Raw genomic sequence first — 21,179 nt, 5'->3', positions numbered from 1 at the left:
CCCTCAGCACGTAGTCCTGGACTTTGGAACGTGCCAGTCTGCAACACTCGGTCGGGGACAACTCTTTGCGCTGGAAGACCAACAAGGTTTGGGCAGACCAAAGAGCGTCTTTCACCGAGCTAATGATCCTCCAGCTGCAGTTGATGTTTGTCTCGGAATCTGCAAGCTGAGCTGGTTGGGTATGGTCTATACCTTGCCCATTGCAAACAGCAGAAGGGACATGCTCTTTGATACGATCCACCAGCCTTTGGGATCTATGGCCTACATAGATAGCATCATACTGGCACTGAAATCTGCCAGGGGTTCTCTACCACAGTCTACCGTAGGTCTACCTTCACTGGTCAATACATGTATTGGGACTCTTACAGTTCCATGTGCTATAAGACTGGTTTTACCGGCAGCCTCATAAATAGGGCCAGACCCATTTGTTCATCAATGGCATCATGGCTACCCTGATCAGCTCATTTTGCACTGTATATCGCGCAAACTCACGAACGGGCCCAAGGCCATCACTTTTGGCCCTGAAAAGTGCCCAGTCTACCTCAGATTACCCTGGAAGGGCAAGGCATCTCAAAGATTTGAGCAACAGGTGAAGCTAGCTGTTTCACGCTGCTGCTATGCAGTAGCAACACGAGTGATTTTTGCCACTAGCAGGATGCTGCCGTCAAGCCAAAAAAGACTTTCTGCCTATCATACAAACGAGTAATGTGGTGTATGAATTTCAGTGCCGGTCTGATGCTGGTACATAGGCCATATGTCCCAAAGGCTGGCCGATTGTATCAAACAACATGTTCCTTCCGCCGTTCACAACGGGCAAGGTACAGACTGTACCCAACCAACCCATGCCCGCAAAACTTAAAACATAGTGTCCAACACTAGATGTGACTCCACAATTGGATAACATTTGCTAAATAATCCTTGGTGTGCTAAGAATTACGCTGACAACCAATTTAAGATTGTCAGTTGGACTTGTAGTGTGGCACATTTGCGTGTACTGGAAGCTACATATATTAATACACAGGGCCCTGTTCTTTGCAGACAGGAAATACATGTACAGTCTTTGCGCCTGTTGCAGCTAAACAAAATAAGTGACAGCCATTCACTGGTTCATTCTCCAGGGCAATGTCTTGACTAGTCAGAGTCAAGCCTCCTGGTTTAAATTTCAAACAATGCTTGGCAGTTAACTGTCAGTCACCATCACTGGTGCATTCACGATGGCAACACTTTACCAATCAAGAGTCCACTTGCCAACCAATCAACACTCTCTTCTCATACAGTATAAATAAATTGTTTCCCCTGACATTGGCATTTCCATGTGAATTGTCCTGATGAGTGCAGGATGAAAAGCTTTGACAATAAAAATCTCTTTTTGCAGCAATACTCAAGTTCTGTTACTACCAAACAACTAATTATACTTTCATCTAATTATTGAATAAAGTGCACTGTAATCTCTTTCCTTTGTACGCTGTACAATATCATATTACCACAGCAGACTGCTAAATTCAACCCAATGAAAATTACATACTGCACTCCAAACATCATCATTATGGCTGGAGTTAGGTTATTATAATACATGTTGTATTTAACCACATCCCCAAGTACTCATGCACTTTATATGAATGTGTTCAGGCTCACTGATGAACAAAATTCTCTCATTGGCTTTTTTCATATTTTGTTTCTTACAGTTTCTTCTCTCCACAAATGTCTTCCCTCGTGTGACATGAATGCCGAGAGGACGTGTAACCTCCCTGTGCTATCTATTTTGTGCTGCAAGTCCGCAATAGGAGAAATATAAGAGTATTCCAGATTCTCCCTCAGATTTTCCATTCTTCCCAGTTTAATAGTACCTGTCCTCTGCTTGCCATCAGGAATTCTATGTGGAGAACAGTGGATAAGGACTCATGTCAAGTGTGTGGCAATCCATGCACTATTTAGTCTACTAATTAACCATAAAACAGCGCAGATATGTAAAGAGCGGAAATAAAGGACAATATTTTGTTCACCATTTTAAAAACCTACTGCTGTATCTGATGTTGAGAAACCGCATTGTGGAAGCAGCTTCACCAGTCTATAATGATTTAATTAGATCCATCACCACCACCTCAGAGCAACAAAAGCACCAGCCTTGCCAACAGCATCATGTCTCAAGAATTACTTCTTTTTAAGAATGCATGACATTCTTGTGCCTATACTTCAGGGAGGTGATATCCACTTGAAAACGAAGAGTTTAAAAGAAGAGTTAAAATAGTCAACATTGCAATGGCATATGGACACACATATGTGGCCATCCGCGAATATCTTCAGCAGTAATTTTCAGGCTAATGTTCTACTTAAGGGAAAGCAAATCAAAGATTTCTGTTTTCCTGGTTTCAGCTCAATACTTTTGGGATGTGGGTGTGGGGTGAGGACGGGGGGAGAGGGTGGGCATGGAGGGAATGAATAAGGGAAAATGTCCCATTCTGATCTGTTTACTTCATTGGTCAAATTGTACCTACACCACCGGGGACTGCAGCAGTTCAAGAAGGCAGCTCACCACCACCTGCTCACGGGCAACTAAGGATTGGCAATAAATGCTGGCCCAGCCAGTGAAGCCCACAACCCGTGAATGAATAATAAAAATAAAATAAAGCAAGTAGGGCTTCTGTAGCATCAATGCTTCCCCGATGTAAATCAGACTTGGAAAATGTGGATTCTTTAGGTCCCACTGAGTGGGATGATTGTGTCCTTATTTTACAGTGCGCTTGTGATGTTTGATCCATTACAAGGAGTGGAAGGCAATATCAGGATTCACATTCACAACTTGGCTCACAATCGAGTATGCATCTACGGAAATGGTGATCGAGTAAAAAGCATTTAAAACTCCGCTGAAGGCTTTGAGAACGGCCAGTTTATATTCAACCATTTCACGGTCTCATTACTCACTGCTCTATCAAAAGCAAAATCGTTGGACTGCGTGCAAAGTGTCAGCAGCTCAAACACTGGCAACCGTTCATAACAAAAGTACTGTCAGGTTTTGTTTCAGGCTGAAGTTCTTCATTATTCAATTATATGATCAAACTGTCAGGAAAAGCATTTGTACCGGCAAATGTGAAAAGGTTCATTAGTAAATTCAGTGGAAAATTAGGGATATTTTCCTATGCTTTCCTACACTTTGTTGGCAGGTTTGAGGGGAGAGTGGAAAATATCTAGACATTTTTGGCCGTGAAAACGTGAAGAACATTTTTATTTCTGTACCATTTAAGTGTATTGCTCCACAAAATAAAATGGTACTGGTTCCTGTTCCATGACGCATATTTCACGGGTGAATTCATCTCAAATAACTATGATGAAGCCTGCTTTGAAACAGTGAGCAATATGGATGGTCAAAAGCTTTTTTTTTAAAAAAATGAGCAGTGAGGGAAATTCAGGTATAGCAGGTGAATTTTAGCGCAGAAATGTGAAAGGGGACTCTTCCTCCGTTAAACCGCACCTAAATTTGCAATCTGCCCTGAACACCGTTGAGCTAAGTAGGAGACGAGGCGTGCCCAGAAGGAAAATCTGAGGTTGTCCTTGGAAGGCCATCCCTTAATGAAAATGACAAATGACAATAATTTCTTCAACTTCAAAGCAACGTTGCTGGCAGAATTGTACTGAAAAAATACACAGAGCCAAAGAAAATTCGGACCACAAAGCCAACAAAAGCCAGAAAAATATTTACAGGTGGCAGCAGCTTTATCCAGCCACTTTCTCCAACATGACCTCCCTGCAGAGGTTAAGTCCACAACCTATCCAGGAAGCACGCAAAGTAGATGTTTGGCTTCTCTGCATAATTTCCTATGATGGAACAGTGGATACAGCTGCTACAATGGAAACAGTTACCCGAATTGTTGAGTGATTCCCCACCACCACACTCCAATTCCTGGAGATGTGTGCTTTTTAAAAAAAAAGCCAAGACACATACTAAAAACATGAGCGTAGAGGCTTACTTGCAAAGATACCGGCCCTCCACGCAGATGTCACCCCTCCACCACTTTCGAACCTAGGGGCCATTATCAACTTAGAGGTGGGTTTGTGACCGCTAATGGGGAGTCCTGGCCAGAAAAGGGGCCAAGTCATCGTGTGGTCCTCCTTGGCTCCAGAGGTGGGGGTAGAGGGTGCTGCTTACTGCAGCTCAGGAAAGCCTTTGTGCACCCTGAAAAAAAGCACTTCTTTTCTTACTGATTTCTGCTCCTCTTCTTGGGCCTATAATCAGCAGTATCCTGAGCATTTGCACATGTCATAGTAGTAAGTGGAATAACCCAGCTCCCTCTGCTGAAGATTGGAGGCAGAGGCTACATTTTTCTCTTCATGCTACAATTTGCATACCCTCCACCCACAGGCAAATTGGTGCATTTTATACTGCCAACCAGCCCCTGATTAAGGCAGGAACACTGCACAGTACAACCCTCAAGCATGTTTCCAGTCCCTTCTTCCCAGATTCAGCAGGAAACCTTCAGGGCAGGACATGGAAGCCTAAGCTATTGTTTGTTAAGCAAGGATCCCCGATTAACCAATGACCTTGGAGTTTGAAGGTGGCGAGGATTTTGAATGGTTAATGAAAAGTCAAGCTGCTTAAGGGGTTCAATTTTCTCTTCCAAAGCATAAATAGGAGAATAAACACTTTGCAGAATTCACTTAAATACAAATTTAATGCCGTTAAAAATCTGTCCCAATGGATAATTGCTAACTTGAGTTTGAAGCCTGCTGAAAATATCTAAACGATGTAATGGCAATAAGGACTAAAAATTTGGGGTTGCAACCATGTTCAGTGAACTTCTTTGTTAAAACAGATGGTGGGAGGGGGGTGCAATTCTACACAAATATGTTAATATCTTCATTCTTGTAAAGCCTGATTGAACCACGCAATATTGGATAATGTAGAATAATGTCCCAAGGGTGTTCACATAGACAAAAGGAACAGGAAAAGTTGATTGAAGAGATATGTCTGGAAAACAATTTGAAAAGGCTTGAAGAGCAAATCCCAAAGTGCAGAGCAAAAACAGTGGATGGCTAAGGTGTAGCAGATAGACAATGCGAGGCTGGAGTAAAGGGGCTGGACAACGCTCGAGGAGATGCAAGACCGCAGAACATTTCAGAAAAGAGGTGGGATGAGGCCATGGAGGGACTGTGCATGAGAGCAAGGAATTTAAATACAACCCACTGGGGGGCAGGAAGCCAATTTTAGTTCAGTGAGGATGGAGATGTAGAACTTAGTACAGGCTAGGGAGGTGGAGTTTTGGACAATTTGGAGTTTATGGAGGGAGGGTGGGAGGATAGACAGGGGTTTGAGGGGTTGGTAAAAAGTGGAAGGAGTGGAGAAGGAGACAAAGAGTGGGCTGGGGGAACAGAGATGGGGCAATGGGGTAATGACGCCTTTCTTTTATGTTGGTTTCCAACTTCACCCTCTGCCCTGGTCAGATTCCTCCCTCTCTCAGCTGTGAACAGAAAGACTGCCTGCAATGCTGGGCAGATCCATCCGCCAACACACAACCCAAAAGCTGGCCCTGAACAGGATCCATTTACAGACCTGTAGCCTGTAAATGGCCCGAGAACGAGGCATATTAGGATCAGAGAGAAACCATGTGCTCTACCTTTCTGAGAGCAAACATACAAAATAGGAGCAGAAGTAGGCCATTTGGCCCCTCAAGCCTGCTCCACCATTCAATAAGACTTCAATAAGTGACAGGAGATTCAGTAGTATATTATTAAAGTAACTCTATACTACAGATAAAGATTTGAATTTGTTTAGCGCTACAGTCTGAGTTCAAAGTGTCTATTAATATCACTGTGTTGCCTAATGAGCTGGAGGCAAGACAGAACTTATGGCACAACTCACAGCAAACAGTGCACTTTACAGTAAACAAGGACCATTAACTCAGCAAATAGAGTCTATCTAAACATTGCACTACAGCAAACAGTTTACAGAGTCGACTTAAAAAGAAGTCTCTGCAAACAACAGAAAACAAGGCTCATGGCCAAAATGGCAGCCACTTCTCCCGATATAAACAGAATGATTTCTCTAGCAAAATGCAGTGAGTGAAGGATAGTTACATAATTCAAATTGTGTGCATAAAATCAGCCACATTCGCTTACAGCATTCATGACTGGTGCAGGAATTACTCACTCATCTCCACCCTGGCCAGGAACAGTGATGTCACTACAGACGGCCATCGAAATTGCACCATTGGCAGATGGTTGAAGTAATGGTGAGAAATTATTCAGACTCAACATTCGATTGGATCTGCATCCTAATATCGGTTGACATTTTCAGGTTTAATACCTTATTAAAAAAACATTAAAAATCCACTCAAGGAGGAAGAAAATTTTTTCCACATCTCGAAATTTCTGCCGAAATCCTACCTCATGCCTAGGGGAAAAACATTGGAGAATTCACTGCCATCGGGAAAATTACGCCTAAATCCATGATTGGGCAGAATCAAAGCCGTTAAAGGCAGATATAAAAAAAATAGGACGCTTCATTCAATTTCCTTCAGAGGCATATTTATTGACCAGTCATCCAGGAGATCCAGAAACTATATAAATAATACCCTCTGATCACCTACTAGTGAAGAGAATAGTGTGGATTTTTCATTAAGATTAATGGTGGGGCTATCAGCATCACAGTTAATATGGAGTAAAATCAAATAGCAAATTCCAACATGCAGAGGTAAACTAGGAAATAAGGAAGTTGCTGTCTGATTTGCCCGATACTTCCGCAAGCTTCACTATACTGCCCAGAGACTCAACGTTAAAACCTATGAAAGGGCATGAGGTCGCAGTACTTACCCATTAGTTACCCACTTAACCGGCCAGAAAGGTTAAGGGTTGTGTTTCAGATGGAAGTGAATTCTTAACAACGTAGTGTATCCTAAGTGCTGCCAAACAACCTCCCCTTCATTGAAAATTTATTTTACAAGTGTGGATTTTCACTCCTTCAGATTTTAATTATTGAAAATTTAATCCTTTTATCTTTCTGTCTCTTTTATCCTGCTCACTCTATCCCTTCTTCCTATCCCTTGCTTTGGTTCACCTTCTGTACAAGATTTTACACTGAATTAAACATTTCCACTTACACTTCCTGCCTTAGGCACTACAGCTGGCATTTGACGGCCCCGCCATGGTGGGGGCAGGCTGTAAAATGCAGTGAGCTAGTCTAAGCTCCATTGACTTCGGCAGGAAGGTAAAATCCCGCTGGCGTAAAATCCCGCCCTACCTGCCTGAGCGAGGATTCTTCAAACCGATTGGTTGAAAAGGCATGCTGTTGCTTGCCCTGCTCGCGCACACCACTGAGCCCCTTTAGGGGGCACCACGCTGAAAAGAATCTCCAAATACTGTAAGTTGTTGCTCATGAGAACCCATGAAAAGTCTATGGGTAACATAAGCACAATAAATGGCGAGCACCTTTCCTTTGTCACTCATTGTAAAACCCAGGCCAATATTTAGTCATCACTACTTGTATGATGGTAAAGCAGAGAGGGTACCGGCTGCATTCAGAGATATCTGCAAACCATGTGGAATGCTTACAGACAGGTGATAAAACGCTGAGTGAAACTATATAGTCACAAGCTCAGTCAAAATGTGAAAAACATGCCCTGCCAGAGCATTAAGTTATGACCATTAATTTCAGAATAAAAGTACACATGGCTTTCAACGATTTAACAGCAATTTAGCAACTATGAGTAGTTATGCATCAGTTAAAGCTCCTGAGCAAGTTCTTGGCATATATATGAGTGGAAAAGACAAATCATTAAAAGCCAGTAGCACTTCATTTTCAGAAACACAGAAACAGAAGTTGTTATGCATCAGACAGAAGGGGCAGACAATTCCTCATGTTACGTCTGGAGGGCCATGAGGGAAATCTCAACTCCCACGCACTGGGATATCCTCCAAGAGGGAAACCTTAGACAATTGCATTAGCCTCTTTGGGTAAACATGTTTTGCAGGTTTACATTGTTAAATATTAAAAAAAAAAGAGGGCAATGGAAAAAAGTGGTAGAAAGGGGGAGGGGAGGGTGGAAAATTATCCCACAGGAAAAAAAAGGTAACATTTTTTTCTCAATATCTGACAGCTTAGGGGTCTTGCTCTAATGCAAGATACCTTTTTATATTATTATATGCCTTAGGAACTGGCAACAAGATAAACCTCCATTGAACGTCTCAAATTTGCAGCCAGTTCTTAGCTCCAGGTAACTCTTTGGTCACTTAGGAATCAAAGGCAAAACACAAAACAACAATAACAACAACAACTTGTATTGATATAGCACTTATAATGTAATAAAAACATCCCAAAGTGCTTTACAGTGGCATTATAAAGCAAAATATGACACTGAGCCACATAAGGAGATATTAGGACAGATGACCAAAAGCTTGGTCAAATAAACAGGTCTCAAGGGGTGTCTTAAACAGAGAGAGGTAGGGAGATTCAGAGGATTTTTAGGCAGAGAATTCCAGAGTTCGGGACTTTGGCAGCAGAAGGAACAGTCACCAATGGTGGAGTGATTAAAATCAGGGATGCTCAAGAGGCCAAAGCAAAGGAACACATCAATCTCAGGAGGGCTGTAGGGCTGGAGGAGATTATAGAAATAGGGAGGGGAGAGACCATGGAGGGATTTGGAAACAAGGGTGACAATTTTAAAATCGAGGAACTGCTTAACCAGGAGCCAAAACAGCAAGGATCCTGCAAAAACTGAAAATGATGTATCTCAATATTCACTTTTTTTTAACTGTAATTAGCCTGGGGAAAAAACTGTTGAGGGAGAATTATGGAATTTATTTCAAAAACAAAAAAAGTGACAATTATCTAATAGTTATCTATTTGATAGTAAATATTAGAAGTTTGTTTGTGCAGTAAAGAATCTGTGGAGGTATTTGAAACTTTGAATTAATTTTGAAAGAAAGTGGCAACATTGAACACCACCCGTGACTGTGATGTCATGCGCAAATCTTTCATCTGTTAAGGATTTTACTGAAATTGAATTGTTAATGAACGTTTTGGAATACACCTAGGGGTTGTCCACTCTGGTTGCATGTACTCCTGGGTATTTTGTCATGTGACCTCCCACCTCTAACTGCCCTATTCACCACCCCCCCCACCCCCCCAACCCCACCGCCGTCTCACCATTGGTTATCTGACATGCCAATCCTCACAGGCCCTGCCTTCTCACACTAGTTGAAAAGCAACCAAGGTTCTTCATTATTGGATTGGATGCTGCTTGACTGTAAGACAGACAGCCTTCGCTGCCCCCATGCACCCCACCCCCGACCCCCCCCACCACGATCTTCAATATATTTGTAACTAATAAGGCAAAGTATTCAAGGGAAATGAATATTTCTCCAAGGTCGCTTACAGCAGCATCCTAGGTATGAATCTTCAATTACTGAAGACTGCAGGACAGTCCTGGAAGGTTGGAAACTCTACTCCTGTACTTTCAATATTATTTGATATTGCAAATGACTAAATTGGGAGTTTGCATCCATTATTTAGACAGAACTGTCAACACCTGGACATGTCCCGTGAGGGAAACATCTGTACCAAAGCTGCCAATTTTCAGTGGATCAAATATCCAAACTTAATGGAGAGGAAGGGTAATGAGTGATTTCATACATACTGCCTACTACTCTGGCCTTGCAGAAGCAATAACCAGGAGCACTAGCTACTGCTCCCTCACAACTTGCAAAGGTCTATCCAATCACTCCCGACTGCAAAATTACCTTCCAAAGGGGAGTCCCCCTTACCCTGCGTCATTTGTAGAGAAAAGATCTCCTGATCCCCATACGCACATTAGCTGACGTTAACTAGCTCGAGTCCAAAAAGGCACAGAGTGAAGATGACTAGACTCAAGCTTGTCAGACATAACATCAAGCTCCATTAAAAGCACTCTGAAGTGGATGTGTACTGAGATGTTCAATTGATGGCTCATAGTTCAGAAGGTTTCCACAGGCAGCTGTGGAATTTACAGTTTGTGCCAATATAAGGGAAACTCTCCAAAACAATAACCCTTAAAAGAGGTTCCTTCCATTCAGGTCAGGACCATGACTCATAAATTCTAACACTGTCACTGTTGAGGAATAGGCATTTGAAAGATTTCCATAAAGTATGAACTTTCTTCATAAAATACGCACTGAGACTTCAACCGCACTAAAGAAAAATGTCTATGTTATGACAAACCTTTTGCCTGGTTCCAATTCAATCACCATTGCAATCAGAACAAAGGAGCTCAAGCCAGGATAAGATCAACCCCCGACAGAATGAATTTGGTGCTCTCCAGGTGTGTCTACCAAGTATCGATGACAATTCTCTTGATATCAGCTCAAGTTGGTTGTCGAAAATAAGGGAGAGCACTATACAGACGGGATTTGTATTGACGTATAAATGATGGTTTTTGAAATTTGCGTGGTGTGTTCATTTGAAAATCGTTAGTTTGAACCATCCCTCCATGGAGGCCTGGAAAAAGCTGCAAGAATGCAAAAGGAGTGCACTGCGATAGTGTTAGCCAGCTGGAATTCCACAGACCACGATCGCAACCTGGCCCCGAAGTAAGTGTATTTGGTCTGTTTCCAGACTAATAGGAAACTGTCCTTGCTGGGAGAAAAAAACAAATAAAATACACTTACTTTGATGCTTCATAGCAAGTGTGTTCAGCAGGAATATCATTCAGCTCACATAAGCAAAAGTTGTGCTTCTGCACAAAGCGAGCATTTTTTTTTTTGGTGTCAGTGGTAGCACACTTGCCTCCAAGTATGAGGGTCATGGGTTCAAGCTTCACTCCAGGCACTTCAGTGTAGCACTGAAGGAGTCCTGCTTTGTTGGAGGTGACGTCTTTTGGATGAGGCCTGTCAGCTGGACTCATAAGATCCCAGGGCAGTATTTGAAGGAGAGTATGGGATTTCTCCCATTATCTAAGCCAACAATTATTCTTCAACCAAAAGCACTAAAACAGATGGCCAGGTCATTTATTTCATTGCTGCTTGTGAGAGCTTGCTGTACAAATTGGCTGCCACGTTTCCCTGTGCTGTAATAGTGACTAAGCCTCAAAAGTATTTCATTGGCTGTGGAGTGCTACGAGATGTCCTGAGATCATGGTAGGCGTTATATAATTGCGCGTTCTTTCCTCTCTCTGTGCACCTTAGACAATCATGTAAATTACAGCTTCAAAAGCAAGCACATTATATAAATGGAAACAATGATAAATTGGGACTAAAAACTCATTCACAGTGCCTATTTTTAGGACAAAACGATTAGCTAAGAGAGGGCAAGGATCAATTCTTAAACCAATCTGTAAAAACAATATACTTAAAATTGCTTAATGTTCTATTTGCGAATTCATTACAGAAGACTACAAATCCAAAAGAGATACTTACGCCAATTGCCAATCTAAAAGTATTCAGAAAGCAGCTGTGTAAATAGAATGTCCCTCTTTTCTTCTAATGGATGTTTAGTCCTTAATCAGTTACATAATACCCTATATCATGGCTGGTCCCTTTGGCCTTCAATAGAGTATTTATACTTTGTCCATAGAAATTACGGGAGGCGATGGATAAGTTGATATCTCATTTATACATTTCTAAGTCAAGCCATATATTTTACTATCCAAAAAACATTGTGGAAACTAGCCTTGCAAGTAAAAAAAAACCATGGGGGAAAAGATATTGTTCAGCCAAAGTATTCGGAAAATGTAAAGCATTAACAATCAGAGGAATGCACCTCACTTCTAATAATGTGGCTATAAAAGAAAGTGTGAAAGCAACAACTGGGTTAAGTTAACCCCTTTCTTTGCAGAGAGGCTTTGCTTTGGACAGAAAAGCTAACTTGCATCAACGAGTGTTTCATCCTGTTAAATGCAAGGAGTCGGATAACATGCCAAGCAGCTTTCAACGTACCTGCTGCCTTTTCCACAAAGATGACCTTCGACTCTGCGAGGAAGTTGTGACCGTTTAAAATCATCATCTTTCCACCAATCACGGGATATCTGTCAATGCTTTGCTTTTCTATCAGTGGCAACTCTTGTGCAGATCTTTGGGCTGAGAGCAAAGGAACAAATGAACAATCATATACATTGAGCATACAGTTTCCGGGTGATCAACTGCATATTATAATATTGTTTAATCAGCATGCAGCAATAACGCTGCAATTGTTAATGCGCAAGGCTGATCAATCCAGCCATGGACTACACAGACTGAATGGCCTGAGCTTGCATTGCAGCAATTTGTAACTGTACAGGTTACTGTGAATGGAAATAGCTTGTGTGTCAAAGGCATTTATAAATCCCTCAGTCCCACATTAATGGTGCAGATAGTTTTGAATCAACTAGTTTGATCATCTTCATCCTCCGATTTAAGTGATGTCTGGCAAAATGCTCACCATCTGTTACCATACTGCAAAATTGTCCAAATGCAAAAACAGGAGGACAAAATATATTGCACATTTTATTAATTAGCATTTCAGTCGCTCCAAGTTTTCCTTCACGGGATTGCTGCTGGGACCGAAATTCCACAGGGATTTCATTGGTCTCCCATCATAATTCCCAAGGGAGACTGGAAAACCTTTCCGGAATATCATTAAGGTCATATAAAGTCCTGCAGGATTGGTGGGCAGCATTTGAGTTGACAAGAAATTCCTTGCATTTTCATAGGCAGAAGATTGTTATTAATAGAAGTGCTTTCTGCCTGAAGACTGGTTAATAATGATATCCCACAAGAATTGGTTTTAGGTCCCTTGCTCTTCATTATCTTTATTAACCATGTGGAGGAACTCTCTGCAAGTTCCTACATGAAAAAAAAATATGTGCAGAGATTATGGCTTTGGATCAGAATGGCTACAAGCAAATCTAGATGCAATGGTGGAAAAGGGGGCTTTTGCCTGGCATATGATATTTAATGTACATAAATATAGTGTTATGAACATAGGCGGGACTAATGTCAAGCATATGTATAGAGACTGCTGAGTAGGTAAAGGACTTAGATGTTATGTTCTGAGTCCCTGGCTAGTGTCACAAGGTAACAGCAAAAGAAAATGGAGTAATAAGAAATATTGTTAAGATAATTAGTTTATTCTTTAAACACGTCAATTAAATCATCGGGTTAGAAAGGGAACCTGGGTGTCCTCAGGCTAGCATGGACAAGATGGGCCGAATAGCCTCCTGCTGTGCTGTAACTTTTCTTTGGTTCTAACCCTCTAAAATTATAATTTTTCCTGCATTTTCAGAGTCGGGCCAATTCTGGGATTTTCTTCTCCATTCCAGGCGTCTGCAACTTTCGTTGGCGTAGGCTGAGGGTGAGGGTAGCGAGCCTGAATCCTGCACTCCTGACCTGGCCACTGAGGGGGTAGGCATCTCAGCGACGTATGCAGTTTCTGTGAAGTCCAGCCAGCTTCTCAAGGACCCGTGGTTCACGGCACCTCAGAGGAGGTAATTAATATCAGCAGAGAAAAAGGACTGGAGAAATTCAAGGGGCTAAAATCCGACATATCCCCAAGACCCTGATGGCCTGCATCCTAGAGTTCTAAAAAGAGTACTGTAGGGATAATGGATGTGCTGGCTAAGATTTTCCAAAATTCCCTAGATACTGGAACAGTCCCAGAAGATGGGCAGTTAGCAAATGTAACACCGCTATTCAAGAACTGAGGGAGAAAGAAAATAGGGAACTACAGGCCAGTTATCCTGGCATTAGTCATCGGGAAAGTGCTGGAATCTATTATTAAGGTGGTCTTACCAATGCACTTCGAAAAATATAGTATGAGTAGAACAAGATAACATGGTTTTATGAAAAGGAAATCCTGTTTGACAATTTTTTTTGAGGATGTAACTAGTAGGGTAGATAAAGGGGAATCAGTAGATGTAGTACACTTAGATTTCCAAAAGGCATTTGATAAGGTGCTACAGAAAAAGATAATACAGAAGATAAGAGCTCACGGATTTGGCGATGATATATTACATGGATGGATTATTAGTTAAAAGACAGAAAGCAGAGAGTAGGGATAAATGGGGCATTTCCAAGTTGGCAGGCTGTGTTTAGTGGAGTACCTCAAAGATCAGTGCTAGAGCCTCGGCTATTTACAATCTATATTAATAACTTAGACAGAGAGACAGAGAGCAATGTATCTAAGTTTGCTGACAATGCAAAGCTAGGTGCGAATGCATGCTGTGAGGAGGACACAAAGAGGCTGAAAAAAGATAGACATAGGTTAAGTGAGTGGACAATAAAGTGGTAGATGGAATATAATGTGGGGAAGTGTGAGGTTATTCACTTTGGTCATAAGAATAGAAAAACAGAATATTTTTTAAAGGTATGAAACCTGTAAATCTTGATGTCCAGAGAGACGTGGGTGTACTCATACAAGGAACGCAAGAAGTTAGCATGCAGGTATAGCAAGCAATTAGGAAAGCAAATAGCATGTTGGCTTTATTGCAAAGGATTGGAGTACAAGAATGAAGAAGTGTTACAATTGTACGGGGCATTGGTGAGACCACACCTGGAATACTGTGTGCAATTTTGTTCTCCATATTTAAGGAAGGATATACTTTCATTGGAGGCAGTACAGCAAATGTTCACTAGATTGGTCCCTCAGATGAGAGGGTGGTCCTATGATGAGAGGCTGAGTAAATTAGCTCTATATTCTCTGGGATCTAGAAAAATGAGAGGTGATTTCATTGAAATATTCAAGATTATGAAGGGGTTTGACAGGATAGATACTGAGACTGGCTGGGGAATCTAGGACAAGGAGGGACAGTTTCAGGATAAGGGACCGATCACATGGGACTGAGATGAGAAGAGATTTCTTCACTCAAAGGGTTGTGAATCTTTGGAATTCCCTTACCCCAGAGAGCTGTGCATATTCCATCATTGAATATAGTTAAGGCTCAAATAGACAGAATTATGGACTCTCAGGGAATCAAGGGATATGGGGAGTGGGTAAGAAAATGGAGCTGAAGTCTAAGTTTGGCCACGATTGTATTGGATGTCAGAGCAGGCCAACGGGCCATATGGTCTGCTCCTGCTCCTATTTCTTTTGTTCTTATATGCTTTGCTGGTTTCTAAAAATGTTCCAATTTTCTAGCCTATCATTAGTCTTCACACTATTGTATGCCTTCTTTTTCAATCTGGTAACATACTTAACTTTCTTAGTTAGCCACAGATAGTTCATCCTTCTCCAGTGTCTTTCCTTCTTGATGGAATATATCTTTGTTGAAAGTCATTAAATGCCTCCTTAAATGTCTACCACTGGTCACCCACAGTCTTACACCTTTTAACCTATTTTTCCAGCCTACCCTAACCAACTCTGTCGTCATACCTTTGTGGTTGCCTTTTAAGACACTAGTTTCAGACCCAAGTTTCTCACCCTCAAACTGAATGAAATTCTATCACTTTAGTCTCTCTCTTCCCTGTAGGATCCTTTACTGTGAGATCATTAATTAATCCGGTCTCATGACACATTACCAGGTCTAAAGTAGCTATTTCCCTGGTTGGTTCCACAACGTATTGATCTAAGAAACTGTCCCAAATATACTCTATGAACTCATTCTTAATGCTATCTTTGATTTTTCAATTTGCCAATTTGATTTATCCAATCTATATGAAGATTAAAGTCACCCATGATTATTGAAGTTCTTACAAGCCCCCATTATTTCTTGATTTATGCTTTGTCCTACAGAGTTAAGGGAGCCTATAGACTACTCCCACCAGTCACTTCATTCCCTTGCTGTTTCTTATCTCTACCTGAACTGATTCTATGGGTTGCATTTTACCTGCCCTTGCTAGGTGTGTTTTCAGCAGTGTCGGCAACCCACCTGTCATATTTAAATATGTAACCAAGGGTCAATTAGGTTTGTTACCATGCCAATTGACCCTGATAATATGCTGCCCACACCATAAAACATCTGGTGTGTACAGTCGGGCGGGAGCGGGCAGCCTGAATTTTTAAAATAATCTCTTCAAAGGGTGGGAAGGAAGGTGGGGTTGTATCTTCGGGGGGCTTGTCAGCCATCAAGTCCAGGGGACTTGTCCGCTGGTCCCATTAGCTTGCCAGATATTTTTTTCTCTAATGATGGTGCTTGTTTTAAGTTCCTTCCTCCCTCTTGTCCCTTGATTTTCTATTACTCTAGGGGTGCTTTTAGTGTCTTCTACTGTGAAGACAGATACAAAATGCAGTCTAGTTACTTGATTCACACGACAATGGTCACTGCATTGTTCAAGTGAAGCCTGTCCCACCAGAACAGCTCCTTCTTTCCCCAGTACTGCTGCCAGTGCTCATGAACTGAAGCCCATTTCTTCCACACCAATCTTTGAGCCACGCATTCAACGCTCTGATTTTACTGCACCTATGCCAACTAAGGGAACACAAGGCATTGTTATAACGTGAGAATAATGGGAAATTGAGAAAATTTGAGGTTATCCTCTTTAGGTGGAAAGATAGAAAAGCAGACTATTATTTAAATGAAAAGAGACTGCAGAATGCTGCGGTACAGAGGGATCTGGATGTCTCATACACGAGGTACTGAAAGTTAGTATGCAGGTACAGCAAGTAATTAGGAAGACAAATGAAATGTTGGCCTTTATTACAAAGGGGATGGAATATAAATGTAGGGAAGTCTTGTTATGACTGTTGGTGAGACCACATCACATTATACATTAATTTGCCTTATATTAAACATTAGAGACATACATATTGAGTTTGACTGGATGCAGATATGCTTTGTGTGTAGTCTCTAGTACTGAGCAATACCATCCATTGAATCCAATTTTAGCCACAGTTTTAGACTCCTTATTTAAGGACAGATACACTTGCATTGGAGGCACTTCAGGGAAGGTTCACCAGGCTTCATCCTGGGAAGAAGGGATTGCCTTACAAAGAAACGTTGAGCAGGTTGGGCCGATCCTCTTTGGAGTTTAGAAGAATGAGAAGTGATCTCATGCAACCTACTCTCAGCCTGGACTCTTTAAGCCCAGGTATAATTCTGGTGAACCTCCAATATCACCCTTTAAGGTGATTATTGACTTACTGAGATTTGGTCCTCAAAACTGAACACAACGCTCCTGATAATGAATGACCAAGATTCTACACGATGCACCAATTCCTCACTTTTGTATTCCAACGACACTGAGGTCAGGACTAACATTCCTAAAGACTTTTGGATTACTTTTTGTATCTGTGCACTAGCCTTGTGTCCTCCTCAGCACGAGCTTTCCCACCCACAGCGTTGGATTTCAATCTATGACCCAGAGCTTGTGAGGTGGGAGGTGTAGGGGGGGGTCAGGGTCTAACTCACTTTGCCATCCAATACCCTTCACTCAAATTGACAAGAGGTTAAAATTGCTGTTTGATATATAAAATTGTGGGTTTTATGTTATATGAAATAAAATTATGGTTATATTGTGTGAAATTGTGTGCTAAGAAAAAGACACAGAGAGGCACTGATTAAAGATATGCCATACATGACCAGAGGTTTTGTGTGCATTGTATGAAGGCCTGTTATATAAACTGAAGGTGTAAATATCACAGTGTCAATTGTACCATCTGCTGGAGCATTGTGCTACGACAGACCACGGAGAAACTAGCCTGATTAAAATTAGATTCAATGGATAGTATTATTCAGTGCTAGAGACCACACACAAAGCATGCATGTCTGCATCCAGTCGATCTCAATATAAATGTCTCTAATGTAGTCTTATTAAATGTAAGGCAAATTAATGTATAATTCAGTTAAAAGGGCAATGAATTCAATACCCAGCTCAAAATTAGGTGAAACGTTTCTTCACAATGATATTACTTTATGTTCATTTGAACTAAGCTGTTTACACAAGAACATAGGAGCAGCTCTGGGCCATTCGACCCTCTGAGCCTGCTCCGCCATTCAATAAGATCATGGTGGGGAGGAGGGCAAGCGGGGAACTTCACGCAAGCACACAGGAGCTGCCTCAGGGAGATGAACATTTTGAAAAATAAAAAAAAAAGAAAGATTTTTAAAATGTTAACATGACCCTCATGTGTTTCTGTCACATGAGCAGGGACAAGTTAGAAATTAGTTTGAAATTTTCTTTTTAAAAAATGACGGATCAAAACCTCATCCCGGCCGTGGATGAGGTTTCGCAAAAAATCCAAAGGCCGCTTGGCCTTTTCCCCTGCCCGCCGACCGTAAGTTTGGGTGGGCAGCGAAAAAGTTAATTCAATTATATTTTTAATGGCCTCAATTGGCCTTTTAATTATCGGCGGGTGCGCATGGGAGTCAGCAGTGCGCCCGCTGACCGAAATATTTTTTTTTACACCATATTATTTACGATCGTTCGGGTCAAGCGCACGCCCGCCTGGCGAGCGAAAAATTCTGGCCGATATCTCTTTTCAAATGAGGAGACCAAAACTGTACACGATATTCCGAATGTGGTCTCACCAATGCCCTATACAGCTGCAGTAAAACTTCCCTACTTTTATATCCTATTAAAAAGAGAGATTTGATGCAACTTGACTTCTCTGATGGCTTGTTGCCTGGTGTAGTGCTGAGCCACACCCATCAGTTATGTTTCAGGTTCTATCATGGGTGGTTACCAAACTAGATTGACACCGTCTGCTGGAACTGAAGTGGAGTCATTGGCTTTAACAGCTCTGCGGTTAGGAAGGGAAACATCAGCCATGGTTTCCACTCCCAAATGGTACCATACTGGGAAATGTGCATTTATAGACTGAATCATCGTGCTCAGTTGTACTCAACCACATGGGTGAATAATCCAGAATCACTCTAGGTTTACATATGTAGAATATACAACTTAGGGGAGGTTCTAGCAGACTTTGGGAGAGGAAGGGCATTGAAGGGGGAAGACATATTTGTTTTAAAGAGCGAGATGGTGTTTGGACAAGTATTTGAAGATGGACAACCTTGATGCTGGTGCATGTGTCATAGCCCTGTTTGGAGTTCTTTTTGTATCAGTAATTTCTGAAGACAGAAAATGTAGGCAACCAACTTCCTTCATGAACATAATTGCTCACAGTGTGCAGCAATGTAAAGCACTGTGGTGGCATTATGCATTCACAGCTGCCAACAAGCTCAGTTTCACTAGCCTGCCTGGAGGAAGTGGTAAGGCTCCAATTCTTACGACAAGCAATGCTATTGGAACAATATGTACAAACTTTTTAATTTTGCAAGTTTTCTAACCCCTTCCAAAGCAGCTTTATTTTATTTCTTCTTTCACGGGAAGTGGTCGTCGCTGGCTAGGCCAACATTTATTGCCCATCCTTAATTGCCCTTCAGAAGGTGGTGGTGAGCTGCCTTCTTGAAGTCCATGTGGTGTAAGTTCACGCACAGTGCTATTAGGGAGGGCATTCCAAGATATTGACCCAGCGACAGTGAAGGAACGGCGATATAGTTCCAAGTCAGGATGGTGAGTGGCTTAGAGGGGAACTTACAGGCGGTGGTGTTCCCACGCATCTGCTGCTCTAGCCCTCCTAGGTGGTAGAGGTTGCAGTTTTGGAAGGCGCTGTTGAAAGTTACTGTGCAAAATCCAAACAGACGAAGTATAGAATTGCAATTTGTTTTGCTTGGATGGATATGGCCATTCCCACTTAATTCTCTGCAGAGCTGTGAATCTCAGTGGTACTATTACAGGATGTAATTGAGTGAATGCCAAGTGCCCAGCTGTCAGAGGAGGAAGGCAAGTCAAAGAAATAATTGCGCTGCTCCCATGTTCTGATTGGGAACTCATGCTCAAAGGGAGGTTAAGTTGGAAAGTCAATGCTACACACATTTGAACACAGCCTGCCAGTGGGAGCATTGGATTTACCTGGATGTCTTGAGGAGACCAATGGAAACTGGACAAAAAAGAATCTCACGCACTCGTTATGGTGGGCGATCAGGTCAATTCCCACAGGCATTTTTTTATTAATTCATGGGATGTGAATATTGCTGGCGAGGCCAGCATTTATTGCCCATCACTAATTGCCCTTGAGAAGGTGGTGGTGAGCTGCCTTCTTGAACCGCTGCAGTCCGTGTGGTGTAGGTACACCCACAGTGCTGTTAGGAAGGGAGTTCCAGGATTTTGACCCAGCGACAGTGAAGGAACAGCGATATATTTCCAAGTCAGGATGGTGAGTGACTTGGAAGGGAACTTCCAGGTGGTGGTGATCCCATCTATCTGCTGCCCTTGTCCTTCTAGATGGTCGTGGTCATGGGTGTGGAAGGTGCTGTCGAAGGAGCCTTGGTGAAGTCCTGCAGTGCATCTTGTAGATGGTACATACTGTTGCTACTGTGCGTTGGTGGTGGAGGGAGTGAATATTTGTGGATGGGGTGCCAATCAAGTGGGCTGCTTTGTCCTGGATAGTGTCAAGCTTCTTGAATGTTCTTGTGGCTGACTCATCCAGGCAAGTGGGGAGTATTCCATCACACTCCTGACCTGTGCCTTGTAGATGATGGACAGGCTTTGGGGAGTCAGGAGGTGAATTGCACACCACAGGCTTCCTGACGTGCTCTTGTAGACACAGTATTTATATGGCTAGTCCAGCTCAGTTTCTGGTCAATGGTAATCCCTAGGATGTTCACAGTGGGGGATTCAGCGATGGTAATGCCACTGAATGTCAAGGGACGATGGTTAGATTCTCTCTTGTTGGAGATGGTCATTGCCTGGCACTTGTGTCACGCAAATGCAACTTGCCACTTGTCAGCCCAAGCCTGGATATTGTCCAGGTCTTGCTGCATTTGGACATGGATTGCTTCAGTATCCGAGTCATGAATGGTGCTGAATATAGTGCAATCATCAGTGAACATCCCCACTTCTGACCTTATTTTAGAAGGAAGGTCGTTGATGAAGCAGCTGAAGATGGTTGGGCCTAGGACACTATCCTGAGGAACTCCTGCAGTGATGTCCTGGAGTTAAGATGATTGACCTTCAACAACCACAACCATCTTCCTTTGTGCTATGTATGACTCCAACCAGTGGAGAGTTTCCACCCCCCTGCCACCGATTCCTATTGACTCCAGTTTTGCAAGGGCTCCTTGGTGCCACAGTCAGTCAAATGCTGCTGTGATGTCAAGGGCAGTCACTCTCACTTCACCTCTTGAGTTCAGCTCTTTTGTCCATATTTGAACCAAGGCTATAATGAGATCAGGAGCTGAGTGACCCTGGTGGAACCCAAATTGAGCGTCAGTGTGGTTGGTTATGGTTGAGTAAGTGCCGCTTGA

General features: G+C 42.2%; 1 protein-coding gene across 4 annotated transcripts in view; it reads right to left on the bottom strand.

Moving 5' to 3' along the window:
- The window catches only part of nfatc1 (nuclear factor of activated T cells 1), a 272,670-nt gene that overhangs the window by 172,342 nt on the left and 79,149 nt on the right, over positions 1-21,179 (bottom strand). For all 4 annotated transcript variants that reach the window (XM_078539912.1, XM_078539911.1, XM_078539913.1 and 1 more), the window contains exon 6: positions 11,899-12,039. In XM_078539912.1, the coding sequence (XP_078396038.1) occupies positions 11,899-12,039 (141 nt within the window). The remainder of the gene's footprint in view (positions 1-11,898; positions 12,040-21,179) is intronic.

The sequence above is a fragment of the Cetorhinus maximus genome, chromosome 4, assembly GCF_964194155.1.
Source record: "Cetorhinus maximus chromosome 4, sCetMax3.hap1.1, whole genome shotgun sequence".
Lineage (NCBI taxonomy): Eukaryota > Metazoa > Chordata > Chondrichthyes > Lamniformes > Cetorhinidae > Cetorhinus > Cetorhinus maximus.
This window is presented reverse-complemented; position numbering and strand designations above follow the sequence as displayed.